Raw genomic sequence first — 19,833 nt, 5'->3', positions numbered from 1 at the left:
GTAAAAATGTACTTTAAGTGGTTTCCTTTTCTCTTCTAATGAGTTAAAATGGTGTAAAATGCATATATATTAAAATGTGTTAAAAGAACAAATATTGTATGATACCACTTGTATGAAATATCTAGAATAGGCAAGTATCTAGAGACCAAAGTTTATTGGAGATTATCAGTGGTGGGTGGGAGGGAGGGTGCAAGGGGGACTCACTTCCTAGGGGACACTGAGCTTCTGTTAAGGGTGATAGTATAATTTGGGAATGGATGAGGGTGATGGTTGAAAAACATGATGAATATAATTAATGTCACTGAACTATACATGTGAAGATTATTGAAATGTCAAATGTTTTGTTGCATATACGTTTACCACAATAAGAAAAAATGAATCAGAAAAGATAATTTAAATTTAGAACTGCTATCTTTTATATATATATATATAATTAAAATTTATATTTGGAATCCTAAATGTTTGAAATCTTGTGGCTTGCTAGAACCAAGCTTGGCACTGAGGCTAGGGTATATACCTGGTAGCCATCCTTTTTCTCTTTGGTGTTTACCAGCTTGGAAGTCAAATGGGGGGCAATGGGCTGAGTTACTTTATCCTGGCTGATCAAGCAGTGTGTTTTGGGGCCACTTATCACCTTTGCCCCAGTGGGAACTCCTACAACCATTTAATTATTCAGTGCCCCAAACAATATCATCCAAATCAGATAAACTGGTGGCCATCATAGGATGCTTGGTGCTCCCAGCCTCGTCTCCCAGAGGCAATGGCATCCCAACACACTTGACCTTCCCTCCCCACCGTGAACACTTACGCGATGATGTTGAAGCAGTCCTTGTTGGACAATTGCTCCTCAAGCAGCAGTCGCAGGGAGTGTTGGATATGAATAATGTACATGGAATTGGTCACAGAGATATCAAGCAGTATAACCACCCTAAAAAGAAACACAAGCTTTACGAGGAGAACAGAATCTCTCAGATAACGTTTATTTTGTTCCATTTTACTATTTAAAGTTTTTTCCAGGGGAATTTTGGCATGCCAGATTCACAGCTGGCCAAAATCTTCTCCATGGTTTGAGGTCATCAAAGGGGTTTACAACAGTGGACTGATGGGGGGTCATGGAACCTTGTCTTCCAGGAGGTTCTGTAATGGAATAAAGTCTCAGAGAGTGAAGATGATTTAAGGGGCAGGGGATGATTTTCATGTTTCAAAGTACTAGCACTTGATATTATTATATGTTGAGGCCTTTGTAGGGAAAGCAGAGAGGAGATAAGCAAGTAATAGGGGGACAAGGTGTATCTAGGCCTCTTGGGAAATTTTTTAATCTTTTTGTTTCCTCTCTGCCCTGTTTTAAGATCTCCAGCCCCATTTTGCCTCCCCCTTCTTTTACTACTTCACATTTTATATGAACCTCACCCCTTGGTAGTTCTCATTTTGAGACAACTATGGATAGCAAAAGAAAATCCACTGAATTTGGAGTCAGAAGACTTTGGTTTGAGTACAACTTCCTACTAGCTACGTGGCCTTAGACAAGTCACCAAGCCTCTCCCATCCTTGGTTTATTAATTATAAGCTATTTATAATAATACTCAAAGCTGGCTTGAAAATAAGATCAACAGGAAAACAGAGTTGAAAGATGAAGATAGATTCTTGACATACGCAAACCCCTGGATCCAGCCATGCCTGAAGCCAGTTGTCAGATCTGTTCTAGAATTTTCAGTTACCTGAACCCAAAGCCCTTGTCTTGCTTGAGCCAATTTGCATTTAGTTTCTGTCACTTTTTAACTGAAAGAACCCTGAGTGTCACAATGGTAATATTATTAATGTTGATGATAATGGTGGTGACTTCTTTTCCTCCAGGGGGTTCTGCTGAATGATTACTGATCCCTGATCTAACAGAGACCAGTTTAGCACCATAGCAACATGCAAGTCCCCACTGTCAGAGGGGTGCTCACTGTGCACAAAGTGCATTGGCTGGGAATCAAACCCAAGTCTCCCATGTGGAAGGTGAGACTTCTACCACTGAGCCACCAATGCCCACAGGTTTCAGTGGAGCTTCCAGACTAAGGTGGACTAGGAAGAAAGGCCTGGCAGTCTACTTCTGAAAATCAGCCAGTGAAAACCCTGTGGATCACAACAGTCCAATCTACATCCAATCACGGGGATGGTGCAGGACTGGGCAGCATTTTGTTCTGTTGCACACGGGGTCACTAGAGTCTGGGCCAAGGCAGTAGCAGCTAACAACAATGATAACAATCTAAGTGATAGATTCTGATGCTACTGATGGGGAATTCATGAGTAGATAAGTGCTGTTTCACACACCAGACCCAAGGGAAGGGCACTGCTTTGGGGGAGGTACCTTTTCTCACAGACGGTGCCCCAGATTCTTCTGCTGGCCAGGGAGAGCCACTCGATCCGCCTCTCATACAGCCGCATAGCTCTGTTGAGCTGTTTCTGCAAACCCACGAGCGATACACAGTGAGTGAGGGGTCAAAGAAGGCCAATTAAGGGGTCTGTGGGGGAAGGGTGTAGACCCCAGTTGGCATGGTGTGTCAGGGCCGCGGGTACCCAGGCAATATAAACATTCTACTGAATCATGGGAGAGTCTGCCACAAGACCAGGAAGAGAACAGTCCAAGTATTCCATTGCCTCAAATGGGGTAGGGGGGATATCTTGCCCCAAAAGATTGAGATATTTGAGGTGTCCTGGTTCCTGCCCAAGAAGGAGGGTGTATCCAAAGGTCCTTGTGGGGAAAGTACACAGGTTCTGTTTACAAGAGGGATTTCAGCCAATGACTTGCTTTCTCCACATCCCATGGTACCTTCCTCCCACCCTCCTCTCCACACCCTTCTCCTGACTGATTGGGTCTATCACTGACCTGGTACTCATAGAGGAAGGGGGGATCCACGTGAATGTTCTTCACTGTCCCGTCGTGCCACTCAAATTGTACCATTGCCTGCTGCATATGGGCAAGAGTGAGGGAGAGAGGAACAGAAGCAGATGTGGGGAAGGGATTGTAAGTTTAACTTGGGCACTGGCTCCCTGATCAGAGGCACAAGGGGGAAATGGGCTCTGAGCACATCTGGAGTCAGATCACCCTCTAGCAGCAGAGGGCCTTCAGGAGGGCAGTTCCCTGAATGAACCATGCTGACAGCAAGCCAGGCTGCCTTCTCAGGAGGCTCTTTTGAATGTCCACATCCTACTTACAATATACGGTAAAAGGATTTTGGTAGTAGACAGCAGTGTCAGAGATCTGAAAACATAAAAGCCATGGGTTCTTAGATTTGGGAAGCCAGCTAGGCCTTCATGGACACTTTGAAAATCCAATTTGTTCATCCCGTTCTTTCATCTTTCACCAAGCCATCATGTCCATCTCTCTAATACTTCATCCATGCAGTCATTCATCCATCCATCGAAAACTATACATCCCTCACTCCATTCCTCTTTCCTATCATTCTTCCATCTTTCCACAGTTCTTTCCATTCACCTATTATTCCTTCCTTCCTTTTCTCCATCCTTCTACTCTTACTTTAATTTTTACTTTCATGTATCCCTTAGTCCATTCCCGTCATCCATTTTCATTTCTCTTTCCATTCTCCAATCTATTCACGTTTTTATTTTTTTCATCCATCCATTTACCTATTTTCCTTTCATTCATCAATATTTCCATTCATGTACCCACCCATCTTTTCACCCTTCTTTCTATCCTTCCTTCCATCTAACCACCCACTCATCCACCTAGTAAACATTCACTGACTTATTGACTGTCAATTAACAATTGTCAATTGTTGAGGATACAGAGTTGGAGAAGAGATTCTCTTAAAGGGCTCATACCATCTGGTGGGGATTTAGACATATAAAAACAAAAGCATATTAACATGTTATAGGAGCTCTACAAGGCATAGTGAGGACACAAAAGAGAGCGAGTCTGCTCTGAGTGGGGTGGAGGAAAACCTTCATGAAGGAGGTGACCATGGCACCAAAAATTCTTCCTCTTGCCCCATCTCCCAAGCTACATTTTCAGATCTTTGAAAAAGAGTAGCTACAGTAGTTTTGATGAGAGTTCCAGAGTTTTGACTGACAAAGCCTGTATCCCACTTCAGGCCACCAGGCCCCACACTCCTCCGTCTCCACCTTCTGACCCTTATTGCCTGAACGTTTAAGACAGGAGATTCCACAAAGGAACTCCCATGCAGAGAGGGCTGGAGAGAACTCTATGTCCTTTTCAAATTACCTCATAGATGGTTGAAGATACCGTTTTCTGAAGAATCGGCACAAATTCCTCCACGGGAGAGAATGCATTGGGTGCCAGAACCTGATAAAGACTTAACTTCTTGGCTGTAAAAACAGTGGGGTTTGAGGCACTCTTTATGAAGCCCCAAAGGGTTCAAGCCTTTTAGTTAGTCATCTGTGTCCTGGGTTCTGCTATCTTTGGGGATTTACCTTTTAGGCCATTGATCTTTAGCCATTCTGCAGAAGTCTTGTCCAAGTTTGGGAACTCGATTGTGAGAGGGCCCTCGTGCTTGGGGGGTTTAGGCAAGAGACTTGTGAGTGGCCCTTTTGCAATCTCTGTGGAAATCTAAATTAAATAAAAAAGTCTCGTTGCATATTCATATTTTAGAGCTGGGAAGTCCTCAACCTCCCCCTGCTCCCTGCCCCTGCCCCCCAATACACACACACACACACACACACACACACACACACACACACACACACTGTCCCCAAGTGGAGCATCTTAAACACTACCTGGTAAATTAAAGACAGTTCTACCTTCCCCTCCCACCATTCCCATCCTCTTTTCTGAGATTTCTGGACTTCTGAGGAGGGAGGAGATGTACTCAGCAACTCCCTTCCTCCTTCATTTACCATTCTTCTTTCCCCTACTCTACCTTCCCGCTGAGATCAGCACCACAGGCTCCAAGATGATGTAGAGCCCCTCCCAGATGATGGGTTCAAAATGTTAGGCTTCAGAGAACTAAAAAGTAGTTCCTACATCAAATTGTTTAGGGAGCCTTGATCTAGCGCAGACCCCTCCCTCTTTAAAAATGAAAATAAATAAATAAAAATTGAGGGTCTGAAAGGTTAAATCACATAGCTAGTGTATGAAGTCAAACATCAGAAAAGCGAGAGGCAGCTATTCCCAAACTTTTCATGAATGTTGCTATATCTGAGTATGTACATCATTTACTTAATTTTTTTTTAAAATTAAGCATTTAATGTTAAAAAATTTTTAATCATTATTTCTATTTAATTTTAAAAACTCACTCGCTTTTTTATTTTAAAGAATTTTTTAAAAGATGCATTGCTACTCTAATGAGCTAGTTTTTTATGAAATAAGTAACATTTAAAAAATACATTAACCCACGTTACCCCGTAAAATCATCTTGTATACCAAAAAATAATACATACACTTCATTTTGGGAAACTCCTGGGAAGGTTTTGGTGTCAGACAAACCTGGGTTCAATACAAACTCAAGCTATTTCTATCTCTATGATCTCAGGTGAGTAATTTAATCTCTTAATTTCCTTACCGTAAAATGGGAATAATAAAATACCTACTTCAGACTTTTGTTGTGAAGATAAAAGCATTTAAAGGATTAAGCATTGTGCCTATCTTATAATGAAAAACCCATTGCTGTTGAGTTGATTCCAACTTATAGCGATCCTATAGGACAGAATAGAACTGCCCCATAGGGTTTCCAAGGCTGTAATCTTTACGGAAGCTGGCTGTCACATCTTTCCCTGAGAAGTGCCTTGTGGGTTTGAACTGCTGACCTTTCGCTTAGCAGCCGAGTGCTTAACTACTGGGCCACCAGGGCTCCTTATCTTATAATGAGCGCTTAGTAAATGAGAACTGTTATAATGGTAATATTCATAATTATTTATAGATATTCAGTAGAAGAGCTGGAACTAAAACTTAAGATCGATGTCTCTCAGCTCTGAGTTTCTTTCACCACATCCAGACAGGTCAAAATTCCTGGTTCCTTTGAGCCCACCCAGGGATGCTGAAAAAAAAAAAAAAAAGGCCTGATCCCTCACATCCGTGTTTCATTCAATGAACTTATAAATCCAGTCTCGGTTCCCTTCTGTCAACAGCTAAGTTTTCCGTGCAGTCTAAACAGCGTACAGCTTTTAAGGTGCTTGTGTCCATAAGCTGGCTGAGTTATTTTGCCAGTGTGTTAAATTAACCAAGTCACCAAGCAAGAATGTTTGCTCTAAACAAGGTGCTGGGGTAGGAAAAAGATGATCTTTAAGACAGCCTGCTCTGTGTGGTTGAGTTTCTCATCCATCTCCAAATTAGAGGAAAGGGGAAGAGACAGTGGCAGGGTAGGTGTGGTGACCAGAGCCTGCTGGTCTTTCTCTGAAATGAAATTTTCAGTTAGAAAATCCACCAGGATCCTCCTGGCACCGTGAAAGGCCCAACCAGCCCTACCCAACTCAAAGCTATGGGGTACAGCTGGGAGGGGGTTGGCTTGTTTCACTTTCAGGAAGTGAGGGGCCTCTACAGCTGTGCTCTCTAGGACAGTTTGAACAGGAGGACAGAGTGAGGGTGTCCCACAACAGGTCTGCTGAGTGCCTTTGGGAAGGTCCCAGAATCTATGCTCATATGACCTACCTCCTTCATCATGCTGGTGAGCTCCTTACAGGGGCCACTGTGGCACAGGGCTTGGAGGTGTTGGAGCAGGCTCTGGGCCTTCTGGATTTCTGCCAGGAGCTCATCCACGTCCTGGTTGGTATAGATCTGGGGAGGGTAGGAACAAGCAGTCATTCAGAAGTCACCTGGCTACTGGCAGTGGCCAAGGCAAGAAAGAACAGGAGGCAAAGTCAGTTCCCAAAGTTGTGTGGCAGACTGTTTGGGCCACATAAACTGGGGTCCATGTGCCAGAAAGAGTCTGAAAACCTGTTTGTTCCATTTGTACAGTATTGGCCTGCAGTGTTTTCTAAATGGAAAGATTTTTAACCTTAAAAATGCAAAGAGGAAGCAGCCTAAATGTCCATCAATAGATAAGTGGGTAAGCAAAGTGTGGTTTTGAAACACACATACATACAATGAAATATTAGTCATAAAGAAACATAAAGTCCTGATGCATGCTACAACATGGATGAATCTTGAAAACGTGAATGAAATAAGTCAATCACAAAAGGACAAATATTGCATGAAACCAAAGTTTATTAGTGGTTACCAGAGGTAGGAGGAAGAGAGAGGGGGGAGACTTTGATGAGGAGACACTGAGTTTTTGTTAATGGTAGTAGAATAATTTGGAAATGGATACTGATGATAGTTACACAACCTGATGAACATAATCAATGTCACTGAATTGTGCATGTATAAATGTTGAATTGGCAAATGTTTTGTTATATATATATTTTTAACACAATAAAACAATTTTCAATATTGACTCCATGTGTAACAGAATGAAACGTTGCCTGGTCATGCGCCATTTTCACAATAGTAGGAATTCTGGAAAGATGGCGACACAAACAAACCATTGTTCTGACTCTCCCCCACAAACACAGCAAGGAAATGGTGCTTGGCTCCAAGGAACTCTGAATCAGGGAGCAGAGGAAAGCAGCAGGGAACTGCAGAGAGGCAACAAATGACATATGGTAGGGAAATTGCTTCTGCCACCATCCCTGCCCTGCCCCCAGCCACGTAGGCCACTGGCTGCTGTGAACTGGGGTAGTGGCTCCTGAAAAAGAGCCTGCTTCCCTAACCACCACAGCCCCTTCCTGTACGAAGGGACAGGACCCTAAGCTTCTGCCCTAAAATCAACAAGGCAGACCTCCTTGGGGGTCCATTTGGAGTGTGTCAGCACCCCCTCTCCCAGGCACTGTTGGCTGCAAACTCACTGTGAATTGCCACAGAAGGGCCTTGCTGTGGAGTCTGCTCTTATAGTCAACACTCTACCTGCTTCCCTGCACACTTCACAGTTCAGGCTAATGAAACCAACAGGACAGACCTCCTGGGGATCAGTTTGGGTGTGTGTGTTCCCCCTTACAGTCAGCATGGAGGACTGCTGACTGAGGCTACTGTGTGCTAGGAAGCAGGCATCTTGAGTTGAGGCTACACCCACAGCCAACATACTATGGGGTGGGCTCTGATAGCAAGAATCGACTTGATGGCACTGGTTTTTTTTTTTTTTTTTTTTCTTCTGATAGCAACAAGGCAGACCTCCCTGAAGATCCATTCAGAATGTGACTAACCCTCCCTCAACTGGTAACTGCCAGCTGCAGGACTGATATGAACTCCTACAGAAGGTTCCATACAGTGGAATCAGTGGAGTCAGAAGGTTTCATACAATTAGGTGGGTGACCTAAGTGAAGACTGTTACTCCAACCACCACAGGGCCACTGGGGCTCTGAAACCAACAAGACAGATCTCTCAGAGGTCCTTCTGGGGAGTGTCAGCCCTTCCTCCTCCTGAAACAGGAAAATCTGTCTGTGTTTCCCCTGAATTCCAGCTCAGGTATAATCAGTCCCCACAGAGCAGGGAAGGAGGCCTCAGGAAAAAATGGAGGGCAACACCCAGCCCCACAGGGGGCTCACTGGGTGTGGGTTTTCTAATTAAAAAGATGATTGCAGAAATAGAGAAGGGAAGGGAGTAATAACCAGAGAGAGGGGACTGCACCCCCTGGTGATTAGATTGATTAATACATGATATCTCGTCACAGTGGCAATGACCACTGTGGACAGAATGGTCACAGTGTGTTCTCTGGTGTGTTTGGGAGAGAATGAAAGTTGAAAAATGAGATCTGGAATTTCTGAATCCCAATTAAACCAGGGAGGGAGAAGGAGCTATCACAGAGGGGGAGAGGAAAGAGTAACCAAAGGCTGAAGGCTCTGCCCACATAAGAGTTTCTTGCAGAAAGTAGTGCAGGCAAAAACACCAACTACTGGGGAAAACAGAAAGTTAACACCCTCGAAAATTTCAGTGCCACAACAAAAAAACCACAAGACACGCAAAGAACAGAGTAATAATTGCCCATCCATATAAGCATGACAAAGGGTGAAAGTGCATCTAGGGATGACTGAATAATGAAAAAAATGGAAGAATATAATACAACAACATTAAACATAATTAAAGAACTAAGGGGAAGCAGACAAAGTGCCAAAAGAAATAAAACAATGCTAGAACAAAAGGAGGATCTAAAAAAAGAGATATTGCAACTGAAACGGACAATAACTAAAATAAGAAACTCAATAGAAGGGCTTACCAAAAGATTTAATCAGGCAGAAAAAAGAATCAGAGAATTAGAGGATAAGATAGCTAAAATTACAGACATTGAAGAGCAACAAGAATGGAGGCTCAAGAAGGCTGAGCACAGTTAAATGAAATTATGGGACAACAAGAAGAAACCTGATGTACGCATTATGAGAATTCCAGAAGGAGATGAGAGGGAGAAAGGGACAGGAAGAACATTTGAAGAAAAAAATAACAGAAAATTCCCCCAATCTAATGAAGGATATCAAAGAGCCCCAAGCAGGATAAACCCTAAGAGATCTACACCAAGACACATCATAGTTAGGCTCACAAAAATTAAAAATAAAGAGAGAATCCTGAAAGCATCAAGAAAGAAGTGAATGGTCACATACAAAGGATCTCCAATAAGATTGAGTGACAATTTTTCCTCAGAAATATTGGAGGCCAGAAGGCAATGGAATGATACATTTAAAGTGCTGAATGAAAAAAACTAAGCCAAGACACAATACCCAGTGAAACTATCCTTCAAGAATGAGGGTGAAATTAAAACATTCTCAAACAGAAGCTGAGAGAGTTCATATCCACCTTACCAGCCCTACAAAAAATACTAATGCGAGTTCTGTAGATGGAAAGGAAAAGACACTAGAAAGTAATTCAATGCTGCACAGAAAAAGAAAGCTCCCTAATAAAGAGAAATGCATGGGCAAGTATAAGGGCTAGTAATAAGGTATTCACGCTTGATAATTCTAAATGTTTAACCTTCATGTTTTTTTAATAAGAAATATATAAACGGAAAAGATAAAATTATGTTACAGGTACATGAAATATAAAGATGTAATTAGTGAGAACAACAAAATGGGGGCTAGAGGAATGATATAGATACAGAATTTCTTTTATGTTACTGAAGTTAAGTTGGTACCTACTTACCCTAGAATGCTATAATTGCAAGCTCTTAAATGTAATATTCATGGTAACCACTAAAAAAATATATTAAAAACATACACAAAAGGAAAGGAGAAGGGAACCAAACAGGTCTACTACAATAAACCAACAAAACACAAAAGCAAGAAGTACTAAAGGACAAAGACAAAGGAGGCTTAAGAAACACAGAAAACAAATAACAAAATGGCAGAAGCCACTCCTTACCAGTAATTACAGTGAACGTAAATGGACTAAATGCTCCAATAAAAAGGCAGAGTGGCAAAATGGATAAAAAAAAAAAAGTGATCCAATTATATGCTGTTTATGAGAGACACACCTTAAAACCCAAGGACACAAATAGGTTGAAAGTGAAAGGATGGGAAAAAATATTCCACGAAAATAATAACCAAAAGAGAGCTGGGGTGGCAATCTTAATACAGACAAAGTAGACTTTAAGACAAAATCTGTCAGAATGTATAAAGATGGACATTATATAGTGATAAAAGGGTCAATTAATCAAGAATATTTAACAATCATAAATACATATGTACCCAACACTGAGGCACCTAAATGTATAAAATAAACACTGATAGAACTGAAGGCAGAAATTGATACTGTTACAATAATAGTTGGAGGCTTCAATACATCACTTTCAATGCTGAACAGCACATTTAGAAAGAAGAGCAACAAGGAAATGGAGGACCTGAATGACACCATAAACCAGCTAGACTTAAAGGACATATATAGAACACTCCACCCAACAACAGCACAATATACTTTCTACAGGATAGACCATATCTTAGGTCACAAAGCCAATCCTGATAAATTCAAAAAGATTGAAACCATACAAAGTATTTTCTCTGACCGTAAGGGAGTGAAGCAAGAAATCAATAACAGAAAGAAATCTGGAAAATGTACAAGCACATGGAAATTAAACTATTAAACTACCAATGGATCAAGGAGGAAATCACAAATTTCTTAGAGTCAAATGAAAATGAAAGCACAACATACCAGAACTTATAGAATTCAGCAAAGGCAGTACTCAGAGGGAGACTTTTAGCAATAAATGCCTATATGAAATAGGAAGGAACTCAAATTAACATCTTAACTTGACAACTTGAAGAACTAGAAAGAGAAGAGCAAACTAAGCCCAAACCTATGGAAGAAAAGAAATAACAAAGACCAGAGCATAAATAAATAAAATTGAAAACAGAAAAAACAATAGAGAATCAATAAAACCATAAGTTGGCTCTTTAAAATTGACAAATCTTTAGCTAAACTGACAAAGAAAAGAAAAGAATGCAAATAACCAAAATAAAAAATGAAAGAGAGGACAATACAACTGACCGAAAGAAAATAAAGAGAATTATGATAGAGTATTATGAACAACTGTATGGCAACAAACTGAGTAACCTAGAAGAAATGGACAAATTCTTAAATGCTCACAACCTACCCAAACTGACTCAAGAGGAAATAGAGAGTCTCAAGAGACCCAAGTGAAGAGATGGAATCAGTGATCAAAACCCTCCTCCCCCCACCAAAGGGGGCAAAAAAAAAAAAGTCTGGGACTAGATGACTTCACTGGGGAATTCTACCAAACATTTACAGAATTGGCACCAATACTATTTAAACTCTTCCAAAAGATAGAGAAGGAATACTCCTTAATCTACTCTATGAAGCAAAAATAATGTGATACCCAAACCAGACAAAGACATCACAGGAAAAGAAAATGACAGGCCAATATCTCTTATGAATATAGATGCAAAAATCCTCAACAAAATACTACCAAACAGAAGCCAACAGCATATTAAAAGAGTCACACATCATGATTCCAGGAACACTGGGATGGCTCAACATTACAGAATCAATCAATGTAATACACCACAGCAATAGAACAAAGGAAAAGATCCACATGATCATCTCAATGACGCATAAAAAACATTTGATAAAATCCAACACTTCTTCTTGATGAAAACGCTAAAGAAGATTGGAATAGAAGGGAAATTCCTCATTACGATTCAAGGCATCTATGAAAAGCCAACCACCAACATTGTACTTAATGGGGAAATACTGAAAGCTTTCTCCTTGAATCAGGAACAAGACAAGGGTGCTCGCTCTCATCACTTCTACTCAATATTTTATTAGAAGTCCTAGTCAGAACATAAGGCAAGAAAAAGAAATAAAAGGTATTCAGGTTGCACCAGAAGATAAAGTTGATAACCGGGGGCTCCTAAAATTTAAACACGCTCATCAAAAGACTTCACCAAAAGAGTAAAAAGAGAGCCTACAGGCTGGGAAAAAAAAAATTTGCTGATAGAGCCGACAAGGGTCTAATTTCTATGAAAAACTTCAACACCTCAACAACAAAAAGACATGTAATCCAATTTAAAAACAGGTAAAGGATATGAGCAGACCCTTCACCAAAGAAGACATTCAGGCAGCTAACAGACAGATGAGGAAATGCTTGTGATCATTAGCCATTAGAGAAATGCAAATCAAAACTACAATGAGATACCATCTCGCCCCAATAAGTCTTGCACTAATCAAAAAGACAGAAGATAATAAATGTTTGAGAGGTTGTGGGGAGACTGGGACTCTTATGCACTGCTAGAGGGAATGGAGAATGGTACCACTCCTATGGAAAATGATACGGCACCTCCTTAAAAAGCTAGAAATGGAAATACCATACAATCCAGCAATCCCACTCCTAGGAATGTAACCTAGAGAAATAAGAGCTGACACACAAACAGATGCACACCCATGTTCACTGCAGCATTATTCACAATAGCAAAAAGATGGAAACAACCTAAGTGTCCATCAACAGATGAAGGGATAAACAAATTATGGTACATACACACGATAGAATATTATGCAACTATAAAGAACAATGATAGATCAGAGAAACATTTCACAATATGGATGAATCTGAATGGCATTATGCTCAGTGAAATAAATCAATCACAAAAAGACAAGTATTGAACACGATCATTATTATAAAAACTCAAGAAAACGTTTACACACAGAAAAAAACAGTCTTTGATGGTTATGAGGGAGAGGAAATCACTGAAGAATAGACAAGTTAACTTTGGTCAAGCGAAAAATAACACACAGTATAGGGAAATCAGCATAAGTTGACCAAGGAAAAGTCATAGAAGCTTCCTAGACACATCCAAACACCTTGAGAGACCAAGTTACCGGGGCTGAGACCTGGGGATGATGGTCTTGGGGGACATCCAGGTCAATTGGCATAATATAGTTCATAAAGAAAATGTTCTACATCCTACTTTTGTGAGTAGTGTCTGGGGTCTTAAAAGCTTGTGAGTGGCCATCTAAGATACATCTGTTGGTCTCATCCTGCCCAGAGCCAAGGAGAATGAAGAAAACCAGACATAAGGAAAATATTAGACCAAAGAACTAAAGGACCACGTGAATCACAGCCTCCACCAGCTTGAGCCTAGAATAACTAGATGGTGCTCAGCTACCACCATCGACAGGGATCACAATAGAAGGCCCTGGACAGAGTGGGAGAAAAATGTAGACAAAATTCAAAATTTCAAAAAAAGGCCAGACTTACTGCTCTGACAGAGCTGGAGGAACCTCTGAGACTACGGCCCCCTGATACCCTGCTAACTTGGAACTGACGCCAGTACTAAAACCCACCTTTCACCAGAGATTAGACAGGCCTATAAAACAAACAGTAACACATGTGAGGAACATGCTTCTTAGCTCAATCAAGTATACCAGACCAAATGGGCAATTCCCGCCCAAAGGCAAGATAAGAAGGCAGGAAGGGACAAGAAAATTGGACGAATGGACACAGGGAACCTGGGGTGAAAAAGGGGGGAGTGCTGACACATTGTGGGGATTGCAGCCAATATCACAAAACTATTTGTGTATAAATTTTTGAATGAGAAACTAATTTGCGCTGTAAACGTTCACCTAAAGCCCAACAAAATTAAAAAAGAAAAGGTATCCAGATTGGAAAAGAAGCAAAATTATTTCCATTTGTATATGTATGATCTTGTGTATAGAAAATCCCAGAGTCCACAAGAAAACTCTAGAGCTAACAGAGGAATTTAGCAAAGTTGCAGGGTACAAGGTCAATAAACAAAAATCACTTGAGTTTCTATACACCAGCAATGAGAAATATGAAAGGGAAATTAGGGAAATAATTCAATTTTCAATAGCATCTAAGAAAATAAAATACCTTGGAATAAATCTAACCGGGGATGTGAAAGACGTATACAATGAAAACTATAAAACACTGCTGAAAGAGATTCAGGATTTAAATAAATGGAAAGACGTTCCACGTTCATGGATTGGAAGACTTAATATTGTTAAGATGTCAATACTACCCACAGCAATGTATAGATTCAATGTAATCCCGATCAAAATTCCAACAGCCTTCTTTATGGAAACTGAAAAACCAATCCTCAAATTTATATGGAAGGGCAAGAGGCACCATATAACTAAAACAATGTTGAAAGAGAAGAACAAAGTAGGAGGGTTCACACTTCCTGACTTTAAAAATATACTATACAGTTACAGTAATCAAAACAGCCTGGTACTGGTCTAACAATAGACACATAAACCAATGGAATAAAATTGGGAACCCAGAAATAAACCCACACATCTATGGTCAACTGATTTTTTACAAGGGTGCTAAGCCCATTCAATGGGGAAAGAATAGTCTCTTCAATAAATGGTGCTGGGAAAATTGGATTTCCACGTGCAGAAAAATGAAACAGGATCCATGCCTCACACCATACACAAAAATGAATTCAAAATGGACTAAGGACCTAAATGTGAAAACTAAGATCATAAAATTCTTAGAAGTATCAGCAGGGGCAATGCTATCAGGTCTAGTTTTCAGCAACACATTATCTAATACAATAGCAAAAGTACAAACAAATGGGACCCTATAAAAATTAAAAGTTTTTGTTTATCAAAAGGCTTTACCAAAAAAGTGAACAGACAAGCTACCAACTGGAAGAATATCTTTAGAAACCATATACCTGACAAGAATCTAATAACCAAAATATATTAAAAACTTCGACAATTTAACCACAAAAAGACAAACAATCCAATCATAAAATGCACGAAGGACTTGAATAAACATTTCACCAAAGAGGACATTCAAATGGCCACCAAACATATGAAAAGATGCTCAGTGTCATTAGCCATCAGAGAGATGCAAATCAAAACCACAATGAGATACCATTTCACTCCTACTAGGACGGCTAAGAAAAACAGAAGACAACAAATGTTGGAGAGGATGTGGGGAAATTGGAACCCTTATCCATTGCTGGTGGGAAGACAAAATGGTACAACTGTTGTGGAAAGCAGTGTGGCTATTTCTCAAAAAACTAACAATAAAAACTATCATATGACCAGGACTCCTAGGTATATACCCAAAAGACTTGGAAGCAGAGACTCAAAAAAAGACTTGTATACCAATGTTCATTGCAGCACTATTCACAATAGCCAAAAGGTGGAAACAACCTAAATGTCCACCAGCAGATCAAAGGATAAACAAAATGTGGCACATACATACAATGGAATACTACTCAGCCAGTAGGAGAAATGAAGTCTTGATATATGTGACAGGATGGATGGAGCTTGAAGACATTATGCTGAGTGAAATACGTCAATCACAAAATGACAAATATTGTATGACCTCATTTATATAAAAACTACAAGAAAAGGCAAATGAACAGAGACCAAAGTTTATTAGTGGTTACCAGGCTCAGGAGGGAGTAGGAAAAGGAGGATTAACAGTGATGGAAAAATCTCATTGATTAAGGGTAAGGCTGCACAGCCAATTATTGTAACTGCTGGCAATAAGTTTCTCACCTGTAAAAAGTTGAATTGGCAAAAGTTGTGTGATAGATATATTTACAATGACAAAAAAAAAAAAAAAAGTAGCTGTTGAGGCTGCTTATGTATAATCAAACACCTCTTGGGATTTGGTTCCTTGGCTTGGAGGTTTAGGGTCATGATTTCATGAGACATCCCAATTAATTGGCCTAATGACGTGTTCAGGGCTCCTGTTCTACCTCCTAGTTTGCTGTGTAGTACCTGAGGTCTTAAAAGCTTGCAAGCAGCCATCCAAGACACAATAATTGGTCTCTATTTGCTTGGAACAACAGAGGAAGAAAGAGAGTCAAGAATAGGAGGAAGATATGAAATGCGTGGCTAATTGCCTCCAGGAACAACTACCTCTTTTGCCATGAGACCAGAAGAACTGGGTGGTGCCTGGCTACTATTACTGAACATTTCAATCAAAGATTCCACAGAAGAACCCTGATCAAAAAAGGAAGAATGCAAAACAGAATTTCAAATTCTCACAGACTTTAGACTTTCTGGAGCCATGGAGGCTGGATGAACCCCCAAAACTATTGCCCTGAGATAATCTTTAAGCCTTAAATAAAAAATACCCCTCAAAGTCATCTTAAAACAGAACAATAGTTTAGCTTAACTAGTAAATAACATGGGCCTTGAGTATTTTTTTTTTTTTTTTGAGTATTATGCTCTTTTAAGAACTATCTATATGGGATCAAATTGACAACAGCAACTCAAAAGATTAGATAGGAAACTTAGTGGGCAGTGAGTTTATGTGAACATATCGAAAACATTATGCTAAGTTAAAGAAGCCAGACAGCAAAGTACACATATAGTAATGATTCCATTTATAGGAAATGTCCGGAATAGGTAAATCCATAGAGAAAGACAGCAGACTGGTGGTTGCCAGGGGTTGGGGAAAGGGAGGAAAAGGGATGATTGTTTAATGGATATGGGGCTTTATTTTGGGGTAATGGAAGTGTTTTAGAACCAGATGGAGGTGGTATTTGTACAACCTTGTGAAAGTATTAAATGCCACCAAACTGTTCACTTTAAAATGGTTAATTTATGGTTAGGTGAATTTCACCTCAAAAAATGTAAAGAAAAAAATTTAAATCCTTATTTCTGGCTCTTACTGAAAAATCAGAAGACTTGGCAACACTGGGATCGCATTCTAACAGCAACAGTCGACAGGAGCTGAGTAGCAGCTGCCCCGTTTAGATGGGGAAGTGCTTTCCAGTTTACCATGGTCCCTGCCACTCTGGGTTGTCCCCCATCAGAGATCACTTATAATTTTCTGTCATCCTTGCATTGTTGTTTCCTCATATTAAAGAAGAAACTGAAAGACTTTTTGTAACCACATCTTCATTAAGAGTGGAAAACATTAGATAAGTCAAGAGGACCACAGGTCTTAACAGTAACACAAAAGATTAGATAGGAAACTTAGGGGGCAGCGAGTTTATCTTAATGGGAAGGGGACAACTTGGAAAAGGAGGGTGAGAATATACGCACAACTCGAAGAATGTAATCAGTACCACTGAATTGTACACGTAGACATTGCTGAGTTGGTGTATGTTCTGTTGTACATACTCTCAATGACAAAAATAAGTTATTTTAAAAAAAAAAATCACAGGTCTTAAGATAAAATATTTCTTAAATTGGCCAGCTCCATTCATTTCTTTTGCCTTCCTAGATGCTAAAGTCTTCCATTCCTACAAACAGAATCTGGACAATGAGATAACAAGAAGGGGCCGCCCAAGGAAAATGTTGGCTGACCTTGGCTCCCTGGGGTGAAATGCTAACATTTGTGACACTTGAATGTACTTGTGGGATGCAAATATTAATTTATTTATGGCTATTAATGACTATTCAGCAAGGCACAGCCTATTAGCTGATTAGGTACTTTAAAAAATTTTTTTTATTTTGGTGAACTATATATTAAAAAAATGTTGCCAATTCAACTATTTTTACACATACAATTCAGTAACATTAATTAGGTTCACCACACTGTGCAACTGTCACCACTATCCATTCCCCAATTTTTTCAACATCCTTAACACAAATTCAGTTCCCCTCAAGCGATATCTCCCCATTTCCCTCTCCCACCTACCTCTGGTAACCACGATTAAACTTTGGTCCTATTCCTTTGTCTATTCTAAATATTTCATATAAGTGGGATCATACCCCACTTTTGTGTCTGACTTACTCACTTAGCATGTTTTTAAGGTGCATTTGTGTTGTAAGCATGTGTTACAACTCCATTTCTCTTTATGGCAGAATAATATTTCATTGTAAGGATATACCACATTTTGTTTATCCATTCATCTCTTGGTAAACATTGGGTTGTTTCCACCATTTGGCTATGGTGAATAATGCTTCAGTGAACATTGGTGTAGATGACTGGATTCTTAATCTGCCACATGGAACTACACACATGTTTGCTAATCGTTACCTCCATGTGGACATGTGATGGATGATATTTAGTTATTAATCAGGACAATGACACTAATGGATGCATTGGTACCAGACTGATTGTTCATTCATTCTGCCCTGCTAGGCATCCCCTGCAGTGGCAGAGGTCTGTCTAGGAGAGAGAATACAAGCAATTGTTTCAACTTAGTGCTTTAGTGGGGGCAGAGGTGTCAGGGAGGGCTATGCTAATGGCCATTGAATAATGAATGATTCAGGGTTCTACTGGCTAAGGGTTTAAAAAGCATCTGGACTCGCAGGCATGCAATCAACTCATCACACATGACCCCCAAAAGATTTCTTGTGACTTGTATATTGTCCCTCTTCTTCCCATATATTCATATTTTTAATGTGGTACAAATACATAGAACAAAACATTTGCCAATTCAACAATGCTTACATATATAATTCAGTGACGCTGATTACCTTCATCGTGTTGTGCAATCGTCACAAAGACCCCTTTCCAAATTATTCCACCATCTTTAACAGAAAGTCAGTGCCAGCTAAGCAACCTACATATTCATTTTAACTTGATTTTACCTAGTAAACCCTACTGAGTATGAGGGGGAAAGGGGAAGTAAGCATGTAGCATAATCTGTCCTGGCCCAGATCTGCCTAGGTACAACTTGGAGGCAGGCAGGGAGGGAAGGAGAGGTACCATCTGTAGAAGGGCTTACCTCTGTCTCTGGGCTGTAGCAGTGGTAGTAGCCCCCAATAGCCTCTGCGAGATTCTTTAGGACAGCCTGCAGGGATGGTGACAGGGTCAGCCTTCACTAGGACAACGCCAATGCCCTAACAAACTTTCTCCTTGACTCAACCTCCCAACAATCCAGTGCTTCCCATTTGACCAAAGGGAAAGCTAAGTGCAGGGAGAGGGAGAGGCAGAGGAGAGGAGGGAGATACGTGCTCTGGTTCACAGCCTGGAGCCCTGTCCAGGAATGGAGTGTCAAAGGCTGGTCCAATTCATGATCACCAAATCTGAGGGAAACCTCGGAGAACCTGGGATACTCACAAGGGGCAACTGATTGTTGCATTTGTAACTGATGGTATGGATGATGACATCCCTTCCCATGGTGGACTGCTGGATGTAGTCGGACAGGATTTCAGAGGACTGATCTGGGCTGGGGAGAAGAGGAAGAAGAGAATGGGGGACCTCAGGTCAAATCAGTTTGAGAACATTCCAGAGTAAAATGGTGATTCTCAGGGGTAGCAGTCAAATCTAACTAACCATATGAGTCCCAGGCTACCCATGTAAGATATTGGGGTTTATCCTGCCCTGGCTTCCCTCCCCCAGGCGCTGCTTCCTCCCCAACATCTGTGGATGGGTGGCCTGTGCAGGTGACGCATCTCTCAAGCATGTGTGAAGAAGAGTCATATTCAATGACCTTTTCTCAAACAATGATTTG

General features: G+C 40.5%; 1 protein-coding gene across 5 annotated transcripts in view; it reads right to left on the bottom strand.

The window, feature by feature from the left end:
- The window catches only part of VWA3A (von Willebrand factor A domain containing 3A), an 80,260-nt gene that overhangs the window by 23,491 nt on the left and 36,936 nt on the right, over nt 1-19,833 (bottom strand). For all 5 annotated transcript variants that reach the window (XM_049904359.1, XM_049904358.1, XM_049904356.1 and 2 more), the window contains 8 exons: nt 19,440-19,548; nt 19,105-19,170; nt 6,611-6,736; nt 4,438-4,573; nt 4,229-4,332; nt 2,873-2,953; nt 2,354-2,448; nt 809-928 (listed from right to left, as the gene is read on the bottom strand). In XM_049904359.1, the coding sequence (XP_049760316.1) occupies nt 809-928; nt 2,354-2,448; nt 2,873-2,953; nt 4,229-4,332; nt 4,438-4,573; nt 6,611-6,736; nt 19,105-19,170; nt 19,440-19,548 (837 nt within the window). The remainder of the gene's footprint in view (nt 1-808; nt 929-2,353; nt 2,449-2,872; nt 2,954-4,228; nt 4,333-4,437; nt 4,574-6,610; nt 6,737-19,104; nt 19,171-19,439; nt 19,549-19,833) is intronic.

Source organism: Elephas maximus, chromosome 12, assembly GCF_024166365.1.
Source record: "Elephas maximus indicus isolate mEleMax1 chromosome 12, mEleMax1 primary haplotype, whole genome shotgun sequence".
Taxonomy (NCBI): Eukaryota; Metazoa; Chordata; class Mammalia; order Proboscidea; family Elephantidae; genus Elephas; species Elephas maximus.
Note: the sequence above shows the minus strand (reverse complement) of the source record. Positions and strands in the feature narration are given on the sequence as shown.